This window comes from Amblyomma americanum, chromosome 4, assembly GCF_052857255.1.
Source record: "Amblyomma americanum isolate KBUSLIRL-KWMA chromosome 4, ASM5285725v1, whole genome shotgun sequence".
In the NCBI taxonomy this organism is placed as follows: domain Eukaryota; kingdom Metazoa; phylum Arthropoda; class Arachnida; order Ixodida; family Ixodidae; genus Amblyomma; species Amblyomma americanum.
In genome coordinates, this window is record NC_135500.1 from 199,255,517 (window position 1) to 199,282,542 (window position 27,026).

Genomic DNA, 27,026 nt, shown 5'->3' on the forward strand with positions numbered 1-27,026 from the left:
ATCCCCTCGGCAGTTTTTCGGCTGCTTTGGCGCGCTTTAACTTGCCGGGCTGTGTTGTTAGCTGTGGCGTCGCTTTGTTTTCGAAGTATATAGTCGCTTTGATTTGATTGATTTGATTGTGGTGCTCGGTACTAATTAACATTTGTGTTTTTTATCGGTGACGCGATTGCTCTCGTTTTCATTTCAGTTAATGGCTTGACTCGCACAGCTCTGCGCTTCTGGATTTTCGGCCAGGGCACATGTGACAATTCTGCGTCAGGACCGAGAAGCTTTGCTTCAGAAATGACCTCCAGACTATCTGTCATTGCTTTTTGCAAGATACGCTTTGACGACATAGTTATTTTTGAGCTCTGAATGCGCGATATCAAAATACGTTCACCGCAGAAATGAGCCTCGATGAACTTCGAAACGAAGCACGGTTTTATATGTACGACGACGATGACACCCACGTATCTTTATTTGAGGCGTTTGTTTCCAACACTTCGAAAGGTAGGACAAACGTTTTATGCACACTAGGTGGAGTGTCAACATCAATACTCGTCATTTGCAGATTTGGGCCCAATCGACAAGGACTGGTTCAGCAAGGAGATATCTTCCCAAATCTCAGAGTGCAGTGATTTTCAAAGCAGTGGAAGCGTCTCTTCGCACCCGTCTACCCCGCTAGCATCACCGTGCTCGTTACGCGACAAAGTTGGGTCGCCAAAGTCTGCCGTGCTCACACCGGCCTCTGCCTCCACCTGCCAGCTTAATACCAGCCTGCTGGAGTGGACGCCTCTATTACCTTCGCCAGCTGCGTGAGTTTCTTGAGCGTGCGTGATATGAGCGTGCCACCTGCCTAGGTGGCATTAGATCTATCATAATTAAGTTTTAGTCGACCAAATATTCAAATATAAACATTTTTTTTATTTCACAGCAGTGCTGACAGAGGGAGCCATTATTTTTGACAGGCTTCGTTTTAAAAGTTGTCGCATATACTGCCGCTTGCAACGCAGCAGCTCAAAAAGGAGGTAGTGTGTGCTTGCCTTAGTTAAATTTAATTCGGGAAACTGTTTTAAAAAGTTTCAATGCGTCCTTTTTCTGTAGTCTAGAACCTGTCACGTTGCATTCAATTGCTGTATTTCTATTCTTGGGTAAGGAGAGTGCTTAGCCTGCAGTGATCTTCTGAGAAACCTTTTTTTTTTTCCTACCAGTTTAGATGGAAGCATACTAGGCAAATTGAAAGTATGGGATAGCCTGAAAGTATGGCACTAAAGTATGGCATAGCCTTGGTAACCAGATACTTACTTATTTTCATTGCTTGATTTCTTCTTTTTTTTTTAACTCACCATTAAACAGAAGGTAGCACACCTATCTTATTACCTGATAATTATTACGGACTTTTAGTACTGTATGACTTCTAAGAAGCCCCTGAAAGGAGTGCAGTCCCGTTTAATACTCTATAGCCTACTGTGTTTAACGATTCCTACATAGCCTGAGTCAACGAGAACTATGGCAGAATAGACTTTGTTGAAGCATGACAAACTTATAGAAGATAGTCTATTTTAGCATTATTATAACATTGTAAGCTCTAAAATGTAAAGAGGGTCAGGGCTTGTACTGCAGTTACAGATGGCTTTGGGATCACTTATAGTAGCAGATCTAAAAGTTCATACCACCAGTGTTCAAAAATGGAGTGGAGATCTGGATCACCTTCAGGCTAGCAGGGTGTCACCAGTTTGAGCGCTTTTAGAGGCTGACTGGGACGTGTTGACATCATTGTGTACATTTATTTTTCACAGAAGACTCATCACTGTCAAGCTGATTGGGTTTTCATACTTAGCATTTATGACCTGCTCGCCTGTTACAGTTTTGTTTCTTTATGTGTGTGTAGCACACCACGCTGTAGCTTATCATGCTGAAACAAAATGGTCTCCTAGTTTTTCTTATGTCTAGTTGGAACCAATGGGTAATTACATTTTATGCATTGCTGCCTTATTTAAAATCCTGTCAGAGTAAAATTTTACGTCTGCACTCTTAAAATTATACGAAGTGCCAGTGTCAGTTTGGAATTGCAGTATTTTTAGAGTGAAACAAATTAAGTATTTTAGTGCGCTTAATTTTTTCTTGTTGCCTTGCTGGCTACGTTGTGATGCTGCAAGCCTTGTAGCAGCGCAGTGTTAGTATTATTTTATTTCAAGATACTGCTGATTGTGTATTATTTCAGCATGTCACAGTTTAAAGGACCTCTGAAAGGGGCTCTCAGTAAAGTTGTAGTATGCTTGGGATGATGCCACTTCATGAATATCCTCCAGCCAGAATTTTTTTAATGCACTCTGTAGAAACTGAAGTTTATGGTAGAGAGAGGACAGGCAGTTGGTTTCTTGGCACACACAAAGTGAACAAGGGAGGGGAAAGCCTCAGGGTTCTTGACAACGTTCCAACATGAGGAGTTGTCTTAGTCTCGGAGTAGTCTCGGAGGAAGGCCCTATTTAAACCCCACCAACGATGAACACTGACCCAGACGTAGACAAGTCCTCTTGTCAAAACGTTGACAAACACCCCGAAGCTTTCCCCTTCCTTGTTCGCTTTGTGTTTGTTGGAACGGAATTGTTTGTAGTGAAAATTTGAATTTAAGCGTCTCTGCACCTTCCCTTCTCCTCTCATCACTTTTTGCTTGATGAAAGGTCGGCGTTTCTTCACCGTCTCCACAGCCGACGCACGTGGGAATTCCCCTGGGGAGGTGCTTCCTGAACTGCCAGAACAACAAGGCTGACTGACTGTGGCCGTGGTAGCAGACTGACGTCTGAAAGAATCTAACCAATAGCCATCTTTTGACTGGCTTACGCAGGGGCATGCTAACATTAAAAAGTCGCCAGAAAGGGCTCTACAACTTCTTCTCGCGATTGTGGACACCCTGCTGCATGTAGAAGTGTGTTATATGGTATATGGCTCAAGTGTTCATGATGACACAATGTGTAGTGATTGAGCGAGTTAATGTGCTCTCTTCAGAAGGTGCTTCAGAGCCCTTTTAAGGAGATGGATACAGAGTTATAAAGGCAGTTAAAAAAATGTATTTGCAGGGCAAACGTTTTCAAGACCCCAGGTGTGCCAAAAACGTTCCCACAAAGTCTTGGGGTAAACACAACCACTCCCAGCCCACTATGGTCTCCGTCATTGGAGACACCACCACACAGAAGCAGTCGTATGTTAAAATTTGATTTCTCTAAAGTTTGCTACAGCCAAACTCTGGATCAAAGCACTGATGTGCATGCATTTTTCTTTTCAGGGTGCCAACAAGACGGGAAAGTAGTAAGTGTGATTAGTGTTGTACTGTTACTCCCACAAGCATTAGATGGTAGTCAGTAGTAAGGCTAGCTGCTCAAAAAGTTACCCTAGTGAACAACTTTTTACGACCTTTGATGTCGACAAGGTTCCAGTACAAGGCATTTTGTTTGTTGTTCCAGCCATTTCCTTTGGCCAGAGATTTCTTTCATACAGTTATGTCATCACTCTTAGTATACTTTGATGCTGTCTTTGAAGTAATGGATTTATTTCAAGCATTTAAAATCATTTCACACTATACTGCATTTCTCAGCTATCATAAAGCGTGCCTTATTGCTTTGCGCTCAGTGAACTGTGCTTTGAATACATAAGCGGCTCCTGTTAATTCATTTGGGCTTATATACTTGTCAGGTATGATACGCAGCCGAAGCTTGTTACAACGGACTCGTATAATCCAGAAAAACAAGTCCGTTCTATCCAGAGTGCACTTTATACGAAAGAACAGGAAGAACACACACAAAGAAAAACCTTTTGTATGCAATTTTGCAACTTTATTTCTTTATTTGGAAAGGCCTGTCATAGTATTTAAATTAACTGGGAGCAACTTTGCATCGCATTTCTGGTGCGTAGTTACAGACAATCATCAGAACAGTGGCCTTTCAGCTCTGGAGTCCTTTGCTTGTATAAATGTGCTGAATGGGTTCGTGCGATATCTCTTGCAACAAAAATGAATCTTTTGCAAAAACCTTAAAAAAAATTTGTTTTTTACCACTTCTAACAGTAATGGTGTTTCAGAAAAACTACAGTAACCTTCTGCTACATTCCTACTAGCTGTAGAACTTCAATAGTGCAGTTGTTTGCTGCTGCTGGAAACATTCCTTGACAGCTTCTATGTGTTCAATGACGTCATGCAAGCTAAGCTTAACCAGGAACTCACTCTGTGCACGGCCACCTTCATCATTTGTGCTGTCTTCGTCTGACACAGACTGTGATGGGCTTTTGATGTTGGTTACAATGTCCTGGTTACAATGACATTCTAGTCGATTTCAAGAAGGAAAAACGGGCATGTGATGCAAAGAGAAAATTACCGGTGGTCGTCAAGCATAATAAACTTGATTCCAAGAGAAGGCAAGCATAGCAGTGAGCGACAGGAAGTTGTGTGGACGGATGAGATTATGAAGTTTGCGGGGATAAGGTGGCCGCAGCTGCCACAGGGCAGGGCTAATTGCAGAGATATAAGAGAGGCCTTTGTCCTGCTGTAATTGTAGCCATGCTGATGATGATGACAGTGTGCTGGTCTGTGAGCTCTTTGTTGTCCACAACGGCATCGTCAGAACTGACAAATTCAGAAAAATAGCCTGCTCCAAAAGAACCTCTCACCAGTGACCAAACGTTAGGCAAGCCTGCATCCTCATCTGTTGCAGCTTCTGCAGTGTCTGTCGTCTTCCAAAATCCAGCTTTCTTGAAGCAGTTCCTAATAATGTTACTTTCCAGTTGTTCTCTTACTGCAGACAACACCTACGCTGGGAAGGCAACATCAATCTTAGTTTCCTGTTCATGTTCCATATCAAACAACAGGTGTTCCACTAGCCTGGTTCTGCACGCAGCCCTAACTGCATGCACAACACCTGCTGCAGAGCTGATGTAGCATTCTGGGGCTAATGCGCAGCTGCCAGAGCCTAGAATGGGTGTAATGGTGCTCGACAGGGAGGAGGACATCACTGTGAAGTATTACTTGATGACAAGTTGGAACTCAACACAAATGTCCATTGTTAAAGTGTACTGGATCAAATTTTACCACAAATTTAGTTCAGTGTAAAGAATGGTCTGGTGTAAAGTTAAAACTGAAGCATTTTGGATTTAAATGTGCGGTGACCAAACAAAATTAGCCATATTGTCCATTTTATCTGGCTGTCCGTTTTATCCGGATCTATTGCAGCAAGCATCAACTTTACTTTACTTTGAGCGGGTCAATGTTGTGTTCATCTAGAAGTTTTTGGTTGTGCATATAAAGGTTGCCCTAAGTGAATGTCACCAATATTCGAAAAAAAAAAATAATCTGTGGGATCTCTAAACGAATGGCGGAAATTGCATGTTCATGGATGTTACTTACATCATTACAACCTGCCCACCAGATTGTGAGCAAACTGTGCACTGTGGCATGTGGAAGTCAAATTAATGACTGGTCACTAGAGGTTGCTCGGCAAGAGCAATCTGGGTCACACAAGCCCCACCGGTGGCAGCGCCTGCCTTTGCAGTGCAATGGCGCATCGCTTAACCGCTGCACCACGGCGGAGCTGAAGTGTCCCCTCCAAATTTTTTAGTTTTAGTGGAGTTCAGGTGGGACTGCCTATATGTTCATTAATTTGCATAAAAACTGCATTGAATAGGAAAAGCCTTATTAGAGATCATAGCATTGTGGTAAGCTTCAGTCTCCCAACATAATCATTTACTCATACCTTTTTTTCTCTTTCTGCACTGACAGTTTGCTCCAAGGAACTTGTTTCATCTGCCAGGAAAGAACAAGCAAAGTGTATCATTTGAAGGCGAAGATGTATTGGAAGACGAGGAGTTCAAAGATGTTCTGTCTGACAGAGAGGAAAAACCTGCACTCGTCTCTCAGAGCCCGAGAAAAGAGACTTCATCTGTCTCTGTCGCCAAGTCTGACGAGTACTTAGGCACTGAAGCAGAATCCAAGCCCTCTCTTGAAGACTCTTTTGACACTTCAAAAGCAGGCTCGCGGCATTCATCAAGTTCAACAGGCCATGGAACTTTGAAAGCAAGAGCTGAAAGATGTCTCAACCATGGTGATGCGCAGCTATTCCATGGCGATGCTGACATGGGAAAAGATGAACGTTTTATGTCGTTTGATGAAGCTGCTTGTCAAAAGGCTAAGCTCACAGTAGTGGAAACCCGTAGTCCTGCTCCTAAAATGGATGCCACAACATTCCTAGCCCCTGTATTGTGCCAGACAAGCAACTGCTTTAGACCTGTTCTGAGGAAAGAAAGCATAACAGCTTTAAAAGTCCTAGCCATGCCACCTGCTGTGACAGCACTTCACAGCCCAGTGGTGACACATTCCAGCTCACACAGCGAGCCTTCCGGTAGCACATCAAAGGACTTCTCATTTTCTGAAGACAAAAGTGACGGTGGTCCTGGAAGGCCTGACCTTTCGCTCACCCAGATGTTTGAGGTAGCTGAAAGCACAATTGCTTGCATAGAGGCATCTGATGGGTTCACACAGTGCATTTCCTCTGAAAGTGAAGCTCGGTCTGACTGTAACATTGGCAGTACTGGGAGTGAAGGCAGTTCACAGAGACCAGAGAAGAAACGAGCTTCAGTTACACACCAACTTCCAGCATACCTTGACATCTGTCACAGCAGCAGTCAAGCACCATTCAAGAAAGAAATTGAAGTTTTCCAACCTTTGAGTGTAGTTGGGAAGCTTTGCAGTGCAGACATTGCTGTAGGAGATTGCGTGATTTCGACTGACTTTGAAACTAGGTCTGAAAAACCAGTTGCAGTGCTAGAGTCATCCCTCGCTGCTGCAAAGGAAGAGCTTTCAACTGCTGATCAAGCTTTAAGAGGTACTACAAAGGTTGAACAACAGCCAACAGGCTTTGGAAGCAGCACAGTGGAGCACAACGGATGTAGAAGCTTACAGTCACTATCAAAGTTGGATGCTGTAGGCAATGAGGTGGCAAGTCTAGTAGAAGCCCCAAAGTTTGGCGAAGGATTAACTGTGCAAAGCCACAAGCAGGTTGATGTCCATCATTTTAAATGTGCCGAAAACGGATGTAATACAGCTCGCCGCTGCGTGAGGGCAGAAGGGCTCAATGTAGCCGTCAATGTTGAAGCTACTCGGGATTCATCTTCTGTTGAGTTTGGCAGTAACAGAGCACCCAGGGCCCAGTCAGGCCACACATGTCCAGACCAGAGCACGTTTATGTCTGGGTTCACAACAGCTACAGGCAAGCCTGTCTACATTCAGGAAGAGGGTCTGAACCGTGCGCGGCAGCTATTTTCTGAAGCTAGCCCAAACGGCTCTTGTGAAGAATCACGAGTTAACACTGTGCCTCCAGTACTTTTGACTGGTGCTGGAAAGATGATGAACGACTCAGTTTACCCATTGAAGAAGCCAAAAATGCAGCCTGGCACAGTCACAGCAGGCTTTATGACAGCTGGAGGGAAACCTGTGTTCATTCAAGAAGCAGCCCTCAGCCGTGCTCAACGGGTTCTGTCTGAAGTTTCTGCTGATGTGACCCAAACAGGTTTGCGAGATGAGACCGTAACCACATCCTTCGCAACTGCCACTGGAAAGATGGTGAATGTATCCGTTAACTCATTACCGAAGCCAGGAGAGCATCACAGCCCATTGACATCTGGCTTTATGACAGCAGGAGGCAAACCTGTCTACATACAGGAAGAAGGCCTGAGCTGTGCACGGCAGCTTTTTTCTGAAACTGGCCCAAACGGCCCTTGTGAAGAATCACAGGTGAACACTGTGCCTCCAGTACTTTCGACTGGCGCTGGAAAGATGAACGACTCAGTTTCCTTACTGAAGAAGCCAAAAATGCAGTCTGGCACAGTCACAGCAGGCTTTATGACAGCTGGAGGGAAACCTGTGTTCATTAAAGAAGCAGCCCTCAGCCGTGCTCAACAGGTTCTGTCTGAAGTTTCTGCTGAAGTGACCCAAACAGGCTTGCGAGATGAGACTGTAACCACATCCTTTGCAACTGGCACTGGAAAGATGGTGAATGTATCCGTTAACTCATTACCGAAGCCAGGAGAGCACCACAGCCCATTGACATCTGGCTTTATGACAGCAGGAGGCAAACCTGTCTACATACAGGAAGAAGGCCTGAGCCGTGCACGGCAGCTTTTTTCTGAAGCTTCCTGTGAAGAATCAATGGTGAACAGTGTACCGGCTGAGCTCACCACTGATGCTGGAGAGATGAAAACAAGCTTAGTTGACTCACAGGACAGGTCAAAAGTTCAGCCTGGTGCAATGACATCAGGCTTTATGACAGCTGGAGGCAAATCTGTGTATATACAAGAAGAAGCCCTCAACCGCGCTCACCAAGTTCTCTCGAAAGGTGTGACTGCACCTCCCAAAGTGCATCTACCGGGTATGGCTGTGCCCACATCCTTTACAACTGGTACGGGGAAGGTTGTGAATGCCTCAGTTGACTCGTTAGCAAAGTCAAAGGAACAGCATGGCTCAGTTGCATCTGGCTTCATCACAGCAGGAGGCAAGACGGTCTACATACAAGAAGAAGGCCTGAATCATGCCCGTCAGCTTCTCTCTGAAGCCACCGTTGACAAATCTGAGGAATTCCTGCAGAAGGTTGTCCCCACATCTTTCACAACTGGGTCTGGAAGACCATTGAAGGTTTCAGCTGACTCACTGAAAAAAGTGGAGGCACTTCTCAGTGAAACAGGTGACCAACTGTCGTCTGTTTTTGTAGGGAGCCACTCCGGAGAGAAGGGCTCTTCTGTAAAGGCTGCAAATTTAGAAAATGTTGATGAAGTGTCTACTGGCTTCTTAACAGGATCAGGAAAAGCGGTATCTGTTTCAAAAAATTCACTGGCGAATGCTAAAAGCATGCTTAATGCTGGGTGCAACAACACCTCTTCTTTAGACTTTTGTACTTCCGAGAGAAATGTTCCTCCTCCTGATAGTGGAGAAGACGTTCAAAACGGTGCTGAATGTGTTCAAAGGCCATCTGGTTGTGGCAATACACCATCAGTGTTCTGTGTCGAGAAAGGGCAGAAAGTGCTTGAATCAAGGCAGGTCTTGAAGCAAGAATCAAAGCACAACACGCCTACTAATCCTTTGGCATTTCACGCCTCGGATAGGAGCACCCCGGCGTCTGGTTTGAGCAGACTTGGACATGTTGGATCTCCCATGTTTTCTTCAAAGCTGAAGCCTGTGGTCAAGACGCCAAGCTTTGTTACCCCATTCAAGGCAGTTATTTCGAGCAAGACTCAGACACCATTGGCGGCTACAAAGGCCGCAGCTGGTCCACGAACTTTGTTTCAGAAGAAGGCAGTTCAACCAGGCAAACTGTGGATCCTGCGTAAGGTCACGAAGGCTCCGCGACTGTCCCTCAGAGATGCACTGCATGGCCAGTGCCCCAAGTTTTACACTCTGGAAGAGGTGAGCCTGTGTGTAGCTTGTTATCTTAAACATTATATGGGATTGGTTAGTAATGGGAAAGCATGCTTTGCATATCCTTGCTATAGTTGTGTATATCGAAATAAATCTGTGAAACACGTGGTGAAAGAATGGACAAAACTGAACTTAATTCTTTTTTTTTTTCAGCTGAGAAGATGTGGTGTGTTGGATTCAACAGCTTTGGTCAATTCAGAAAATGCAGCTGACTTTGTGTTCCACATCTCGTCCTCTGATGGCCTTGTGATATTGGGAGATGGCGCCACTATGCAGCTAGCATCTACAGAAGTGATGTTGGGAAGAGATGAATTCTGCCGGTAATCTTTGACAATCCATTACCCTAAATTCTTTAAAAGGACTGACTACTGAATTTTAAGCACCCAGTTTTTACTGACGCAATGGAAAACTTACCGTCTAAGGTGCTTGATTCCCCAACAGTTTTATTACAAACACTATAGAAAATTTTTACTGAGATTTTTTTTATCACCGAGCTCTACGGCGATTGTATGCCAGCAGATTTGATATACAAAAACTAATGTAAATCTCACCCATCAGCCAGTAATACATAGTTTCGGTATAGAGTAGTACATAGTTTCGGTATAGAGTAGCATCCATATGAGTTTCCACACCCATACCCAAAGCTGTTAAGGCACAGTGATATGCGCCTTGTCTACAGAAGCTTTAGTGGACCGTTGTTTCCACTTCATCCAAGAAATGGGAAACATGGGCTCCATCTAGTGACAAAAGCCATAGTTGGATACAACTTAAGTCTGCAGCGAAGCTCCGCCCACATTCGGGACCGCCGCGCAGAATTCTTCCACGACAAAAAAGTAGTCCGTTCTCTTTTCATCATCTTTTCATCAAATCTTTTCATTTCGCCATAATCTCGCAGCACGTTTTGGTCAGTTGTTAGTCCCTTTAATAGCGAACACTGTAGCCATGCAGTGTGAAGCTTGGCAACTACTTGAGTTGCTATTTATCTGCACAATGTAGAATTATTATTGCCCTTTCGTTTCAGAACTTCTCAAAATCTCACCAACTGCACAAAAATGCACCGCATCAAATTCCATTTTTGTGGTTGGTGCGGTGTGTGAAGACGCTACTGTTGTTCCTTTGCGCATTGATGACTTATGCAGAGCTGCGCTTTTGCTTCCCCCATATCATCTAAAAGTAGCCAATTATGAAGTGTTTGTTTTATGTTATGCTTGTGGCTTTCGGGTTTTCACAAGTCAGCCAAAAAGTCACAGAATGAGATCTGTCTGGGGAAAGTGCTTGCATCTAGAACAACCACTTAATTACTAGCCTCGTAAAAACTAGCTGTCACTACAGCGAGATTGTCATGTAGAAAGAAAATGCAGCCGAAACTGCCTAAAATACTAACAAGCTGCAAAACCTTGAAATCAGGTAAGTCTCGAACAATACTTGTTGCATCATGAAAAGCAAAGTTTTCCTCACTTTTCTACCCTTTTATTTAATATATCAGAATACGACTACTGCTGCAACCTTCTGCTGAAGCATTCAGTTGTGGTGAAGCATTCCTGAAAAGGAACTTATGGAAAAACTAAGCCTGGTCTAATGGAAGTAGAGTTGTGGCCAAGTGTTCCTTGTCATTATAGGGCCTTTCTTGCGATGCCTGGTGTGGACAAGAACTTGGTTGCTCCAGGGTGGGTGGACAACCATTACCGCTGGATTGTGTGGAAGCTGGCATCGATGGAACTGCATTGCCCTGGAGTCTTTGGGGGCAGGTGGGTTGCCAGTACCAGAAACCTTTTCTTTCTTGCACTTCTGCTCTGTCACATTCGGCATTAGTTCAGTGAGCGAGGAAACAAACACAAGATAACAATGTCCTAACCGAAATTAAAGAACTATTAGACACCTGATTTCATTTGCATCTTTTCTTCTTTGTAATGATGCATAAGACATTAATATATGTGAATCACCACGTGGTATTCGCCTACAACTGCTAAATAATTTATAATTGAATTTCTTCTATCACTTGTCTCAGTTTCGGCATCAACAGCTGAGCGATGGCTGTGACGTCAAAAGTCAGCATAGGTCACGTGAGCCACGAAGAAAACTGCAATATTATCGTTGCTTCTTCACTCGTGATTCTGGCTCTTGAAGCAGGCTGGCTTTAACATTGTAGTTTATTTGTGTATTGTGTATATTTTTCCTGCCTGATGTCGTCTATACTGACGTTTGACACCATAGCTATCGCTCAGATGTTGAAACCAAAACCGAAACAGATGAGAAAAGACATTCAATTATAAATTATCCAGCAGCCGAAGGCAAATACCATGTTGAAATCCATGCATGCTAACGTTTTAGGCATCATTACGAAGAAAACACACAAACAAAATTTAGGAGTGTTCAAAGGTGGTTTTTTGGTTCGAAATGAATTCGAAGCGAATATTTTGAATATTTCTGACAAACAAAAAAGGTTGAATGGCACAATAAGCGTTTTCAAAATCGTGTAGTATTTTACTAACACACAAGGCTGTTACACGAAAAAAAAAAAGAGAGTGCATTTAAGCTGTGTTAACTTTCTGCAGAAATTGCTATCGGAAATTGAGGGAGTCGATCTGTATGCGATGCCGATGTATTTATGGGGTGTGAGACCTTTCAGTGGGACCCCCAGCTGCGTCTGTTAATTGCGTCATTGTGCGGCTGTTGCTTTTTAAGCGATGACTCCATGGACACCTGCTGCACATATGCACTGCGTGCCCAGCGCAAGCCCGCATCAGGCATTGGAAAGGGGCACCCATTACCATGTGTCTCGTGCTAGCTCCCCTTCATGCTCGCACCGACGTGGTTGATTAGTGAATTTCATATGGAAGAGAGTGGCTTCTGCAGCTGCAGTCATCTGGCAGGTACAGATCTGGGCGCCGTGCTTTCACGTGCTCCATGCGCAGCACGTATGCCTAGGAAGTGTCCATGAAGTCGGGGCATTAGCTTTGCGTGCACTGCGGAGCCATCCCAGAGGAGATATGCTAAACTGAAACCACATGATGCAAGTGTTTCAGAAATGTTATTCACTTAAGACGAATAGTGAAAGCTTGGTAAGTCAACTCTAAACAACATTTTTTGTTCATGATCACTAGTGGCATTGTTTTGTGCCTTTTCTGCTAATCCCACCCCTTATGTAATACCCCGCGAGGGGTCTTTAAGGTAATAAAATGAAATGAAATGAAATGAAATCGAACTGCCAGTATGGTCCAGGCCAGTGCCAATGGTGCCCGTGTCAGTCTGTGGAGCCGGACGTTCACTAATTCGTGCGCGCTACGTGCCTCGCATTGGTTAGTTCGAACGGGCTCCAGACGGGAGGCCGTATCCAGTTATGACTGGCACGGCGAGCGATTGGCGAAATTCCCCTATTTAAACTCTGAATTGCTTGCTGTACAGTCTCCTGCGTACCTCCAACAAGCATGCAAAGGCAGACGTGATGACAGACGACCTCGTTTCCGAGAAAAGTGTAGTTTCAGTTTCGCTATTCTAAGCTTCGCTGGCTTCGCCCAACCCCGCGGCGGCAGTGGTTGTCGGCCGCACATCAGCCAGCTAACCAAGCCCAGCGGCACCCGTTTCGAATGCCGATTGGGGCATCGCTGGCTTTGTTTACCCCCCCCCCCACTTTTTTTTTTTTCTCGGCATTACTGTTCGCGACTTGTGCAGTGAAGCCTCCTCACACGTGACGCGGCCGCTTGAGAGGGAACTCCATCACCGCCTCGCACTATGAAGGATAGCGGGGAATGCCCTTACCATTTGGGAGCAGTTGTGCTACGACAGCCCCACAGTGTGCACGCATTGAAGCATTGATGAAAATGTGAATAGTCATGATCGAATTGTTCTAATCTCATAAGCAGGCGACCATTGCCCACTCTTTCACCAAATAAATTAACTGTGATGCAGATGGTTCTTGTCAGTTTTTTCAGAGTGATTTGAGAATTCAAACTTTCAGATAATTCAGATATTTTTTTCCAGTCCCAAGAAGTTCGAATTAATGAGCTTTTACTGTACTTCAAGATTTAAAATACCAAACATTCAGAATGAATCGAGTATCGAATTTTCTACTATTGAACCGAATATTCAAATTTGTCGAATATTCACACACCCCTACAAACATTTGGTGTCTGTGCTCCTTTAAGAAGAGCAAATGGACACGGGCAGGGTGTGCAATGCAAAAGGAAGATATTCTATAATACCTTAGGGTCACAGAGTGGATTCCAGAAAAAGGTGAACATGCCACGGGTGGGAGAGAGTCAGGCGAGCAACCGAGACTAGAAAGCTTGCAGGGATAGGGTGGCCACAGCTGAAAGATGCCTTTTCCAGTAGTGGATATAACTGGGTTGATGATGAAGTTTTTTTCTGCCTGTTGCAGTCATTTCCTCCTGGACAGTACATTAACTGGCTTCTTCCATTCTGTATTCACTCGCCATGCTGCTCACAGAGAAAGAAAGCTTGTGGCAAGTATGCGTTCATATCAGCACTAGCATAAGGGTCACCATAAAATCGTAGCTGCACTGAAGACGTATGCTGTATGTTGCTGTGTTGCCTGGAGCAGTGCAATGAAGTGTCTTTTCAAGCCAGAGAGTGATAGCTCTTTCATAAAAACAATGCAGTTCTTTTGCAACGAAGCTGCAAAGAAGGTGAGTGGGCTATGTGGCAGTTTTGGTTGCATCGACGCTGCTGCTGTACTGAAGAAGCATGTGGCTTTGTACTGGGATTTGTAAGCTGGGCAGCACCGAAGTGCTAACTAACATGAAAAGTTTTGTGGATGAGGAAAAGGTTTTTGCTGGACATAGCACTGTAAACACTAGCTGGAAATGCATTTTTATGCATTTCCAGCTAGCTACGATGTTGGAGCTGTTGAACAAGTGCAGAATACTTAAACTCTTTTTCTTAGTTATGTATAGTGGTTAGCTGGCTCTTAGGAAAAGCCATATCAGTGTTCTGTCATTTCAAAAATGTGATTTTTATTGGTGTTGTGGCTCTACAAAGTTTTGCCATTTCTCGCACATTTTGAAAACTGCACGCACGTTGTGAGTGCTCAGCGGCGTTCATCAGTTTGCATCACTCCGTGACACAGGTGCCATGTGACTTTCACTGCTACACTTTGGCTAGCACAGCGAGCAGCAGTGATTGCTCGCCACGGGTACAGGATTTTCAAATTGCGTGAAAAATGGCTAAAGTTTCTCCAGCCACAGCACTGACGGAAATTGAGTGTTCAGAATTGTAAAAACTGATATGGCTATTACTAACAGTCATCCACAAATGTCTAATTGCAACCAGGCACGTAACTCTAATAGTTGAAAAGTTAACTATTGGAATTTAATTAGGCAGCTTACTGGTTAAAATGATTCACTGGTTTTCTGGTGTCTGCCGACACAAGTATTAGTGTGCTGCAAAAGCCGCAATGTTACATCAGAAAACCTATTTTTAAAAATTAGTGGCAGGCTTCTATGAAACACCTGGTATATGATCCTATGTTGGTATTGTAATTAAATCATCATGAATGAAACTGTACTTAGACACACTTTGAATAGCTTGCTACTGTGACACTATGCATGTTATTTTTTACAGGTCACTGACTCCTGATCAAGTAATGTTTCAGCTGAAGTACAGATATGACATTGAAATCGACAACAGCTGTCGGTAAGATTTTGGTTGAGTATTGGCTTGGTTTAAACTTGTCTTGAAGGCACCGTAATTTGTTAAATGAAAATAAACAAAACTATATCATGACTGCACTTAAGATACTGGTTTCCAAAGTTAGAACACTTCTGCATTAGTTTGAAATACTTATTTGTTATTAAGAAGCTCGCAGAAAGGATAGAAAATAGAAGTACAGTAGGACCCCACTGTTACGTTCCCGGGTGCTGCGTTTTCGTGAGCAAGTCCTCTCAAGTTAACATAGAAACCCATGCAATACAGGCTCGACTGTTACGTCACAACTGTGGCAGCTTTCCTGCATGCTACGTCGCGAATGTCACTTTGCAGTAGTGGTTTACCCTGTGTTGGCGTTTTTACAGCCCACATTTAGCGTGTGCGGAACGGCAACGGGTGGTTAGGGCGCTCGACTACTGATCCGGAGTTCCCGGGTTCGAACCCGACCGCGGCGGCTGCGTTTTTATGGAGTAAAAACGCTAAGGCGCCTGTGTGCTGTGCGATGTCAGCGCACGTTAAAGATCCCCAGGTGGTCGAAATTATTCCGGAGCCCTCCACTACGGCACCTCTCTTCCTTTCTTCTTTCACTCCCTCCTTTACCCTTCCCTTACGGCGCGGTTCAGGTGTCCAACGATATATGAGACAGATACTGCGCCATTTCCCCTCCCCCCAAAATTAATTAAAAAAATTAAAAAAAAAAAAGACTCCATCGGCGCTTAGCCTCCACTGTGTTTGACAGCTTTCAGCATGCCACGCCGACTTCGAACACATTCACGGTGACACGAATCGTGTTGTAGCTCCACTTCCGTTCAGCATGGTGCAAACGACCAAAGGCGCGAAAACGAAACTATGACGCAGCAAAGCCATGCATACAGCACTGCATGAGGTGCAGTTGTCGGCTTGGCTCCGAGGCTTTTGTTTCTGTCATCCGCATTTTCCCTGTCATCGGAAGCTTGAAAATACGATTTCTAGGTTCTGATAAATGAGGATTGAGTAGAATTAAGTGGGCACCGTGAAAATAATGCAAAAGCGCACACGCGTGTCCAAACTTCGCCTGTTCCGTGCACCGTCTTCCTGGCCGGCCCCCTTTTACCAACAGCTACTCAGGCAGACGAAGAGCCATATCAGGGCATTACGTATTTTTTTGTGCATGCTAACGATCCGGAGAAACACAAAGCCTTTTCCAGAGAACCATGTTCCCCTTAACAGAAGTAAAACAAAAACAGAAAAAACGGCAGGTAAGTTTTTTTTTTTTTTTCGTGTGCACTTCCCGGCTACTGCATTTCCCTGTTGGTATGTTATTTCCTGCGGTCCTGTGAAAAATATAACAGCGAGGTTCTACTGAGCTTGAACAGTTTGAGCCTTACTTTTCAGTAATTAGTTAAAAATACAATATATACAGAATGCAAAATATAATATCTGTAAGGCCTTCGTTTTCAGGTTGTTTTTTTTTCTTGTGGGGGGGGGGAATTCAAAGGTAAAAATGTGCCTATATTTTATGAGCTCAAATTCGAGGACAAATCGGGTCATTCGGCAGAAAGTTCCATAGTTCAGGTTTTTTTCGCCTCATTTTTTTTGCAGCAAAATACGTGAAATGCTTTATTTTTCGCTCGTTATTTCATGATAGCGTGGAAATTGCAGGTTGCACTTAAAACCTGTTTGCCAAATCATCTGCCGGATTTTTTTCCTCATCCATTACAATTATTTTGTCACGTAGATTGCAGATCCTTTACGCGATCTTCATGCAATACCTGCCTACCATTGTGTGTGTACTGCGAAAGCAATTCATTCAAAATCACAGTAGGTATTTCAAGCAGATATGAGCCATGGAGCTGGACGTTAGCATGGTTGCACTCGATTCAGTGGTGCCAATGAGATGTCTGGTCCGTTCTAAAACACACTTTTCAAACTTACCCTCAAATTAAGCCATGTCACGAATAACAAGTATTAAAATTGGTTTAAGATCACCAGTTGATCAAGAACGACCATCTAGAATAAGCACAAGATATCCACTAATTTTCATGTGATGTCTTCAGTTTGGAGCACTGGAGAACATTCTTTTTCCAGAAAGTGCATTTTCAAATAGAAATAACACTTCGCCCACTCTATAAGACATCGATTAGGGGTGCTGGAATTGGGTGATATTGGGTTTTACCTGAAAACAAAGGGCAGTAAATATCTGATGCTATGCAAAGTACTCTTTAGCAGAATAAGATTTTAAGATTTTTTTGTTTCCATACATATAGTTGGATCAGTTTCCTACACGATACAGAATGGTTAAAAAATGATATGGCTAATGTGTGAAATTGATCTTTGCAGTCAAACTTTTTCGGTAGGCATGCATTAGTGCAAGGATTGTCAGCATTATGAGTTACTGCTTAATTACTGACCTTAATATGTACTCGTGACAGAGAGTTAAGAAACAGCAACTAACAGTATTGGAAAATTTTCTTGAGATACGCGCACCTTGAGGTTTTCCAAGAACCCGCTACATGACACAATCAAAAGCACTATGATTGTTACAGGACTCCTCCTTGATTAGGTCGATACAATGGATGAAATTTGTTTGTTCTTTAAGCTAGCCGGCAGGCAATTGTCAACTTGTCTCATTTTTATCTCCTTTTCTTTGCCTTTTACAATTACTCTGTAGATCAGCACTACGAAAAATATATGAGAAAGATGATGTCTCTAGTAAGACACTGGTGCTGTGTGTGTCAGCTGTGGTATGCAAGGAGGATGGGGTAAGTGCATTTACTGCAGTATTTCAACCTTTAATGTTTGCTGATTTAGTGTGTTAATTTCTGCTCATTTCATTTATTCAGTAAATTCCTAGTTTATAACTAAATAAATAAATAAACAAATATGGGCTGTAACCATGCATTGCTAGTAGAAGTGTATACCTAATTTTGTTTTTGTGCCTGTAGTGATTTTTACTCTAAAAAAAACATGAAAAGGGAAATACATCTCAGCTTTGCCGAGTTTGTAAAAGGATATTCATGCTGTTTTGATCTGCACTTGATTGTCAACCACTGTTTGTCCCAGGGTGGCATGATCTTGTCAGGCAGTTTTCTGCCTTTAGTCACGTCCCCCAAAACAATAGTTCTGTATTATTGTCTTAAATAAGTAAATAAAAATGCCGCATGGCCAGACACACAACTCAGTATGACATCAAGCAGAACATCTGAAGCAAACAGAATAGAGGATTTATCCAAATATGCTAAGCTAGGTATGTTGCAAAGGCAGGCCAGTGATAGCTACTACAAATCTGCTTAGAACCACATCTCATCCTCTTGACAGCAAAACGGGGAAGTATTTGAGGAAAAAGAACTTCATTTTTTGGCTGTATTATGGGTTGGGGAAATAATAAACTCTCAGCTCTGTCTAAACTTAGAGGCTCGGTGGGCAGGGTGAACACAGGTGGGAATACGAATAAGTTTTATTGACCATTTGCTAGCGTAAGATGATCTTCCACAGTGTCCTATCAAGTACTTATACTCAACAGGGGGCTTGCTTGCTACTGCCTACAGTAGTTGCTAGCAGCCTTCAGTGCATGCTCAAAACATCTGAGCTGTTATGAAGTGTCCTCCTATAAAAAACATTCTAAATGTTCTACATGTTTGTGTGTGTTTCTACAGTACATGTTTCTTGGTTGGGGATAATTTGCTACTCTCTAAACCATGCGTTAGCTGCACCGTGGTGCTCCTGGTTTTTGCATCATGATTTAAGCAAGGATCCCTTCCCATCACTATTTTGCAGGTAGTACATTTGGAGCTCACTGACGGCTGGTACAGCATCCGTGCCGAACTTGATAAACCCCTGTCAAACCTAGCCTCTGCACAGCGTATTTTTGTAGGCCTGAAGTTGATGATATCAGGAGCAGAGCTGGTGGGCACTGCTGAAGCCTGCACCCCACTAGAGGTGGGTCTGTTCATTGTGCCTGCCTGCTGGGTAGTTTGCCCCCTCTATAAACTTTTTCCTGATTGGTTTCATGGCCATGGAAACATTGATTTATGACTACAAATGCCCCCAGGGTGAAAATGCAACAGCAAAAGCCATATTGTACCCTGTCCCACTTCCACAACTGCATCTTCCTTTTGATACAGGCATTTGTATTCAGTGTTCTTTATTTGAAAGTTTCTTCCATGGCAGCAACTGCTATTCTGAATAATGCAAGAACAGCGGTGAAAAACGTGACCTTGTTTGTTGTCAGAGAGATCAATGTGTTGCCTTCAGTCCGTGCTATTGGCTACAGTTGTGACCATCTAATTTCTTATGTGTGTTTGCTTTTAATATCTTTGTCCTTGCAGTTTAAAACTATTACCACAGTCCAAAACTTACTCTCACTTTCAAGTATAGATAGCACCTCTGAATATGTGCTTACAGGGACACTGGGTCCATTGTAAATATAGAGCATTATCTGTGTAACTACGAACGCTGGGTTTAATAATTGCTTTTAGCCTAGCTTGTTACCTTCTTTCTCTCCAACTGCCACCTAAGGTCGCGGGTTCAAATCCTGGTAGCAAAGGCTGCATTTTGATGGAAGCGAAATGCTGCCCGTGTGCTATGCGATGTCAGTATACGTTAAAGAATCCCAGGCGATCTAAATTAATCCGAAGCCCTTCACTACAGCGCCCCTCATAGCCTGTGTGTTGCTTCAGGACGTTGAACCCCACATTCCAGTATCAGTCTTTCTCTGCATACACACTGAAGCAACATGCACAGAGAATTTGTGCCAACTAGCTAATACTGACTGTACACAGCAAATGCAACATTTACTGTCTTAAACATCTGATGTGCTGCTGCTCTAAGGAGTGTTAGCGGCCGTCACAAACACTGCGTGGCTCGTTTCATAGGTACTGCCAGCCAGCAGGAATTCCGGTTAGATGTCCTTTACATAGTTACACCGGATGGAATTGTGGCCTCCTCCCACCCAGGCACCCAAGGAGGTTGCATTGAAGATAAGCTACAATTCCACACGGCGTGCACGCTGGGATGCACGAATGGGATACTTCGCTGTGCCGAGGCCATTCCGTGTTCCCCTTGCCTCCTTGCACCCCAAGGGTGGCCTTGTGGGGAGGGTGGACTGCCTGGTGATCAGGGCCTACCCACTCATGGTGAGTGTGCCTTCCAGAATAGCTAACATTAGGCATGACTAACACACAAGTACAATTCATCATAAAAATCACCTCAACTTGGACATTGTGGCAAACATTCTGGTCCTAATAGCAGCAATGGGCTGAGAAGTGGTCTGGCCACTTGGTGTCGTTTGTATGTCAGTTTTAATTACTTATCTCTGTGCTTTGGTTTGTGTTGTTTCTGCCTAACACATTACTGCGCAAAACATTTTAAGAGGCTATTGTATTTTAGCTACTTTTCGAACATGGCTCAGTACAGCCAGTGTGGAGCTATGTATGGTATGTATGGCCATTATCTAAGATAAATTTGAGAACCTTAATGTGATGCATTAATGTAATGCATCAGTTTCTACTTTGCAAGCTTCAGATCCAACTAGCAGTACTTGGTTTGTTGCATCGCACTTTTCTTGACAGCCCCAGGGGTAAACGGGTTTTAGGTTCGTAGAGAAGTTCACTTTAGATTTGCTAAGTTTGCCCCTTTGAACATGTGGAACACTGCCTCATAGCAATACATGCGTGCAGTCAGCAACACCAGTTGTCAGTTCATTAACTGTATTGGCATGTCATGAAGGAACACTTATTCATAGGACAAGTACCAGCTTGGAGACAAATATTTATAACTAAACTTGAACATAATATACAAGAGAAACAAACCTCATGTCTATACTAAAGTACTGTCACAATTGAGAATACAGGAGGCTGAAAAAAACAGATGCAAGGGAAACAACAACAACAAAAAAAATTAGTGCCACAAATGCTGGAATGTATTGCAGTGACACTGGTGCTAGTGTTTCTCTGAGGCAAGTTCACACTTGGCATGCCTTCTTTTATGACAAAGAGTGCAGCACAGATCTTGCCCACATCCTTTCTGTTTCAGTACCTGGAAATGCTTCCCAATGGCATGGGTGTGATGAGGCGTGAAAAGGAGGAGCTGGCAGTTGCGGCAAAGCACGATAAGCTACGAGCTGCCTTCGTCGAAAAATTGACAGCTGAAGTCCTTTCTCAGGTGGAGAAATCAGACTGTACGTAATTCATGTTGAACTTTCTTGATGTCGTCACAATCATGATTATTTGTTTTGCTTCCACATTTACATTTTATTGCTTGCACCCAGCATCATACAAGTGCGCAGTTAAATCTGGACATAATGAAATTGAGAAAAGTCCCCTGATTTTTCTTTACATGCAGTTCTCACGTAAGAACTTGAAAGGACAGTGCAGACCTTGCAAATGTTCACAGTAAACCCAGTTACCAGAAATCGGAAACACGAAGTAAAATGTCGCGGTCGTGCTGATCACGCGACTGCGACGACAGCCGCAACCATCTCTGCCGTGGCTCGCACGACCTCGCTACGCGGGAGGGAGTTGGAGGCACCCGACTCTTTGTGCATGCCCCCCTCTCTTGGTCTGCCTGGCCGCCGTTGCTCTAGGAAATGGATTCTTTGCCTCTTGTCCCCGGCGCTCTCTGCCGTCCCCACTTTCAGCGTGTGTCGTCAGTCGACATCGGAGTCACGCGAGCAACCGAGCGGCGGTGATGGGTGCACACTGCTCGTCCGATGTGCTTTTTTCTTTGCTCTGTTCTGTGCTGCTTTTGAACATGAAAATATTGCAGTGCCACGTAGTGTGAGGTTATGGAAGTGAAAGCTGTGAGCTGCTTTTGTTGCTTAGAGGCACCGACTTCGCTGGAGCACAGCACGTTGTGTCAACTGCATTTGCCTGTTGTGATTGTTGACATTCCTCTCGTGGCAATTTGTGTTTTATTGCCATAAAATTTTCACGTCGTTCGGCCAAACTCCAAGTAATGCAGCACAAGCAAATAGATAATTGGTGTAGTGAGTTACATCAAGGTCATCTGTGGCAACAGCTTCGTTACGTGGAGTTCTCAAATGCATGCGCTTCGATGGGAGCATTGGGAGAATCGAGAAATTTCATAACATCGAAGAATTCACTACATGGAGATTCGTTGCATTCAGGTCTGACTGTCTACACATTTTGTCATTCTGGAATAGGTGGGAAGCGAGTACTACATGTTTTTCAAGCACCCAACATCTCCATTTACAAATTTCAATAAAAGAGTAATGATTTCAGATAATGAGTTCATGTTCACAAGCTGATTGATATAACAGCTGAACAAGACCCTGATTGACTCGCTGCTTTGAGTCAGTTTTGATTTGCATGGAGGCATGGAGTACGGTAGGCAATTAAATTCCTGTGCAATCCTTTATTTGGTCAGTTCATGAAAGAGTTGCCGAATCATGTAGATTTTGTGAATTTATTGCGCCCCTCACTGCACTGACTTGCAAAATAGAGAGAGAGCATTTCATGAAAGGGGTGAAAATTAAAAGTTGTTTGTTTTATTCATTTTTTTACTCCTGCTGTAAGCCATGTACAAAGCTCCTTTTGCTAGCACGATACCATGCCAGCTTTCTGATGTCATGAGGTTTTTTGTACTAGCATCAGCTTCAGAAATGACTGCCTGCTACAATGTTTTTGCATGAAATACAAATTATGCCCCTGCATTTGGCTGAGAAAGTTGACCCTGTTTATGGCTGGCCACGCTGCAGCAGAGGAACTGCCACTGTCTGGAATTCGGATGTCGTTCTCAGTCAAGCAAATCCAAGGGCTGAACTCGGGCAGAGATATATGGAAGGCCATAAGAAACTCTTCAGATCCTTCAGAAATTGAGGTAAGGGTTTGGATTTTGAAATTTTTCTTTCAACTTAATGGACATTTGAATGGCCCCCACATGCACTCATACAGTTTATAAATGTATGGTGGTGGAACAGCGCAAGGGATGATACACAGGAAGAAAGAAAGAAAGACACACACTTTCTTTCTAACTTCCTGTGTATCGTCCCTTGCGCTGTTCCACCACCATGCAAAAGTACCAACTAGTCCGGCAACTTGCCGTTCTAAATTTATAAATGTAGCAATTCAAATTTTTAGCAGCCAGTTGTGATTTGATTTCAACTTTTATGTTGCATGCACGGGCCTTTTGAGGTCAGCCCTTTTAAGACAGACATGAAGGGATGCCGTAAATCAATTCAATTGAAGTTCCTAAAATACAAATAGCATATGCGACATACCAAAGTCATGAGTTCGGATCCCACCGGCGACCTACTTTCTAATCAATAATCTTTCAGCCATAAAGTGATTACGTTACCAATTCCTCATTGATCAACATTTTTATATGCTTTCCTTGGTTTCAGTGACTATTCGGTTCCTTATTAAGAGTGTATGAGATCATGTAAGAACAAAACTTAAAGGGACACTGAGGAGAACTCTATCAATTTTTTTTTGTTGGCAAAATCTGATAGTTCGGCATTTCATGGTTTTATTGCCGCTTGTCCGGGCGCGAAAGATGCATTTATTTCAAAGAAATTTGGATTCGAAGTTTAAAAAGTTTTTCCCGCCCCTCTGATTCAAACTCAGGGAACTCTTATGATGCCACGGCAACTCTTATGGCGTCACAGAACGGAGTGACGTGAATCGTGACGTAAACGCAGACTCCGTGATTTCTGACGGCTAGCGGTGCGGTGTGCAACCTTCCTTTGCAAGCCTCAGAGATTCGTGACATCCATGAAGTAAAGAAAATTCCTCCAAGGTGGCGCCTCTTGTCCTAGGAAGTCATCACGCTTGCACTTGCGAGATTGGCCTGTGGCGGCGATACCTGTATTTTGGTTCTTGCTATTTTCTACATTACAAGAGCTTTGTTTTCAGGAAGAGTGGCGTTTTTGTGATCAGGAGCTGCTATTCTATGGATACAAGCCAACTTCAATTTCTCCTCAGTGTCCCTTTAATTGAGGAGCAGTTCTCAACGAAACTTTTGTCAGACTCCTTCGACACTTTTCCGGTTGTGAAATTTTTGTGCAACACTATGGAAGAGCTTCATATACTGCTTGGAGTGACCATGCCCCAGTAACATGTTGATTAGAAGGGAGGGAATCTGTAGAATATGGTAGCATTGCAGGGGAGCTAACACACATGCAGGTGGAGGGGATTGTGAATGAAGGAAAGGTGCAGTAACTGTCATACACCCTGGGTAGACACTTGAACTGCTCTGAGAGAGAACAGGTGAAGGGGATGGAAAGAGGGGAGATGGAGGGGGAGGGGGTTTAGAAAGGAAAACCCTGAGATTAGGGAAGTGTTGCTTTGGGTCAACAAAAAGGATGCAAGCATTCATTTGAATGCAGTTATAATGCACCAAATTGCGATCATGCGTGGTTTGGACTGCGTCTGTGCCTCTGGCCTCAGTGTGCATATCATACCTATGAGCGTGCATCACACAGCAGTGCGGGTGTGGTACATGCCCCTTTGGCATCGTCCAACTGGAAGCTGTGGGCGGACAGAGAGCACGTGACAGGCTTGCCGATGTGTGACCTGCACTCACAGGTGTGGCTGGTGCTCTTTCTGGTCGCGCGGTTTCGCTTTCTGCCATGTGCAGCCCCAAAATGGCTTGTGCCGCAGTGGCAATGGGAATGGCAATTTTCGAAAATCTAGAAACTGATATGGATATTACTTACAATGGGCTGCAAGCCTCTCAATAAATAACGAGCCTAAATGTAATATAGTTAAAAGTTAACTCTTCAATATTAGTCAACCAGCCTGCTAGTTAGCACATCTTAGCCGTATTTTGATGCTCTACACTGCTGATAGTCTTTGGTGAAACACCCTGTATAGCTTTTACTGGAAAAAAAAAAGTATAAAGTGGGTGCTTTGCAGGCTTGGTGCACAGAAGTGCTTTTCTCTTTTTTTCAGCGACTCTTGACTGAAGAGCAACTTCGACTGTTGAGAAGTTTCCAGGAGGAGCAGCTGTGCCTTCGCCAGACAACTATTCAGCAGAAGCTTGAAAGTGCCCTTCAGGCAGCCACAGATGAAAACAAGGTAGACCTTTTTTTTTGCTTTTATGTATTTTACCTTTTTTTTTTTCAGTTGTCTTATTATGTCTGCCAGCCAGGATCTGTTTGGAATCCATGTTTCTAAGGTCTTGTTTTGTGCATGTGTGTGTTTTGAAAACCTGGATAACTGCTTGACCATGGCGAGTGTAGTGTGATGTATGTTCAGTTGAACTTGTCTTGCAGCATTGCCTATGGAGTATTTGTGCTTTGCCATTCTTGATTTACTGCAGCTTTACCAAGAACTAGACCAATTTCATAGTTACTTGTGTTTGCTTGACATGTTGCACATACTTTACTGAGATGTCTATAACAGACCAGCAGCTTCCTACTATTGTGCTGAAGTTTGGCTATCTGAAAGCATTTGCATGGCATCAGTTTCCTTTGTCTAGTGGCGATGAGGAGAAAAATCTGCTTGCCAGCAAAGCAGCTCGTTTCAAGGCATGTGACTAGTATTTTCATGTCAGAAGTCCTAATATGCATGCAAGGAATTGACAGTCGTTAACATGCTGGAGGAAAAAAAGTAAAACCAGATGAAGCATATCAAGCGACTAAAATTTATGGGACACCTACCTTTTTCAAGGCTCTGATAGGTTCATTTGCCCAATAATTCTCTCTAGAAGGGCTTTTTCTGTTTGTTCTTTTTTTCTCTCGTGGGGAGATAATGACGGAGACACTGAAGTTTTACCTTCATAGGACTGAAAACAAACTTTCATCTCATATAATCATCGTCAGCCTGATTATGCTCACTGCAAGACAAAGGGGTGTCCCATATCTCTCCAATTAAGCCTATTCTGTGCCAGCTGTGGCCACCGTATCCCTGCAACTTCTTAATCTCATCCAACCCTTAATTTTCTGCCGCCCCGTGCTACGCTTGCCTTCTCTTGGTATCCAGTTCGTTCATGCTAGCGGGATATTTTAAAAACTTTTGTTAGGCATATCTGGATAGAATTAAGCATACTGCCGCGATTCTTTGTAATGTTGGTTTGTTCATTCTTCAAAGCTGCCGGCATGTCGCTTTATCGCTTTGTTTGCGATGCAAGACGCAACCACATTTATCTCAATTGATCGCATCCAGGCGGAGCCGATTCTACGTTGTTCCAGAATGTTGTAGTAACTTTGCATGCTTTATCTCGAAATTTCACTATCAGCTTTAACTTGAGCACGGCCGAGTGCGGCGGGCATTCTGTTTGACGACCACCGAGCACGCTTGCTGCTACGCAGCCACCGAGTGATTCAGTCCATTGTGGGCGCAAGTCAGCCCAAATGAAGAGTTCTATTTAGACGCCATTTTCGCTATCTTTCTGCTCTCCAGATTGCACTCACCACTACATGACAACACGTTCAACAGCCTGCTATTAATTAGCCTAGCTTTTTTACCTGTTTAATCATCAGAAGTGCTCAAAAACTGCAGGCTGTAAATTTTGCATACAGTCTAATGAAACAACTGAAGATGTAACATCTGAACTGGTTGTACTCAGAATTGCTTTCCATGCCCTAAACAAGGCTGATGAAATACTGGATGAGAGGCATATTTTTGCCTTTCACACATGCTGAGCAAGCTTGGGCACTCTGTCATAATGGCCTTTACTTGTTGCAATGTGTTAGAGATATTTGTTGCGCAAAATATTTTAGCATTGCACCTTTCCTTTTGTGCCGGAAAGAGAACATTTTGAACAGATTTACCGTTCCAAACAGGTACTTCGTTTGATTTTTTGTTTTGTAATGACTTGTTTCCTCAACTCGGTGATTAGAACGTTAAGCAATCAATATCATTTAATTGACGCAGTATTAAAACACCCCTGCAGAACTCTGTAGCAACAATACATTGATTTCGTTTCGGCAGGGCGCACGAGTGTTTTTAGGCTGTACTATCTAGGCTCTTTCTGATAACTGTGCCTC

General features: G+C 43.6%; 1 protein-coding gene across 3 annotated transcripts in view; it reads left to right on the forward strand.

The window, feature by feature from the left end:
- The window catches only part of LOC144129019 (uncharacterized), a 37,107-nt gene continuing 10,081 nt past the window's right edge, over window positions 1–27,026 (forward strand). For 2 of the 3 annotated variants that reach the window (XR_013313854.1, XM_077662888.1), the window contains exons 1-14: window positions 1–489; window positions 551–794; window positions 3,060–3,181; window positions 3,266–3,288; window positions 5,747–9,421; window positions 9,587–9,753; window positions 11,053–11,181; window positions 15,014–15,085; window positions 17,748–17,838; window positions 18,854–19,015; window positions 20,032–20,211; window positions 21,110–21,254; window positions 22,794–22,915; window positions 24,988–25,113. Coding sequence is in view for 2 of the 3 variants with exons in the window: in XM_077662888.1 (XP_077519014.1) it covers window positions 387–489; window positions 551–794; window positions 3,060–3,181; window positions 3,266–3,288; window positions 5,747–9,421; window positions 9,587–9,753; window positions 11,053–11,181; window positions 15,014–15,085; window positions 17,748–17,838; window positions 18,854–19,015; window positions 20,032–20,211; window positions 21,110–21,254; window positions 22,794–22,915; window positions 24,988–25,113 (5,361 nt within the window). In the remaining variant the exon portion in view is untranslated. The remainder of the gene's footprint in view (window positions 490–550; window positions 795–3,059; window positions 3,182–3,265; window positions 3,289–5,746; window positions 9,422–9,586; window positions 9,754–11,052; window positions 11,182–15,013; window positions 15,086–17,747; window positions 17,839–18,853; window positions 19,016–20,031; window positions 20,212–21,109; window positions 21,255–22,793; window positions 22,916–24,987; window positions 25,114–27,026) is intronic. The other variant, XM_077662887.1, reaches the window with a different exon arrangement.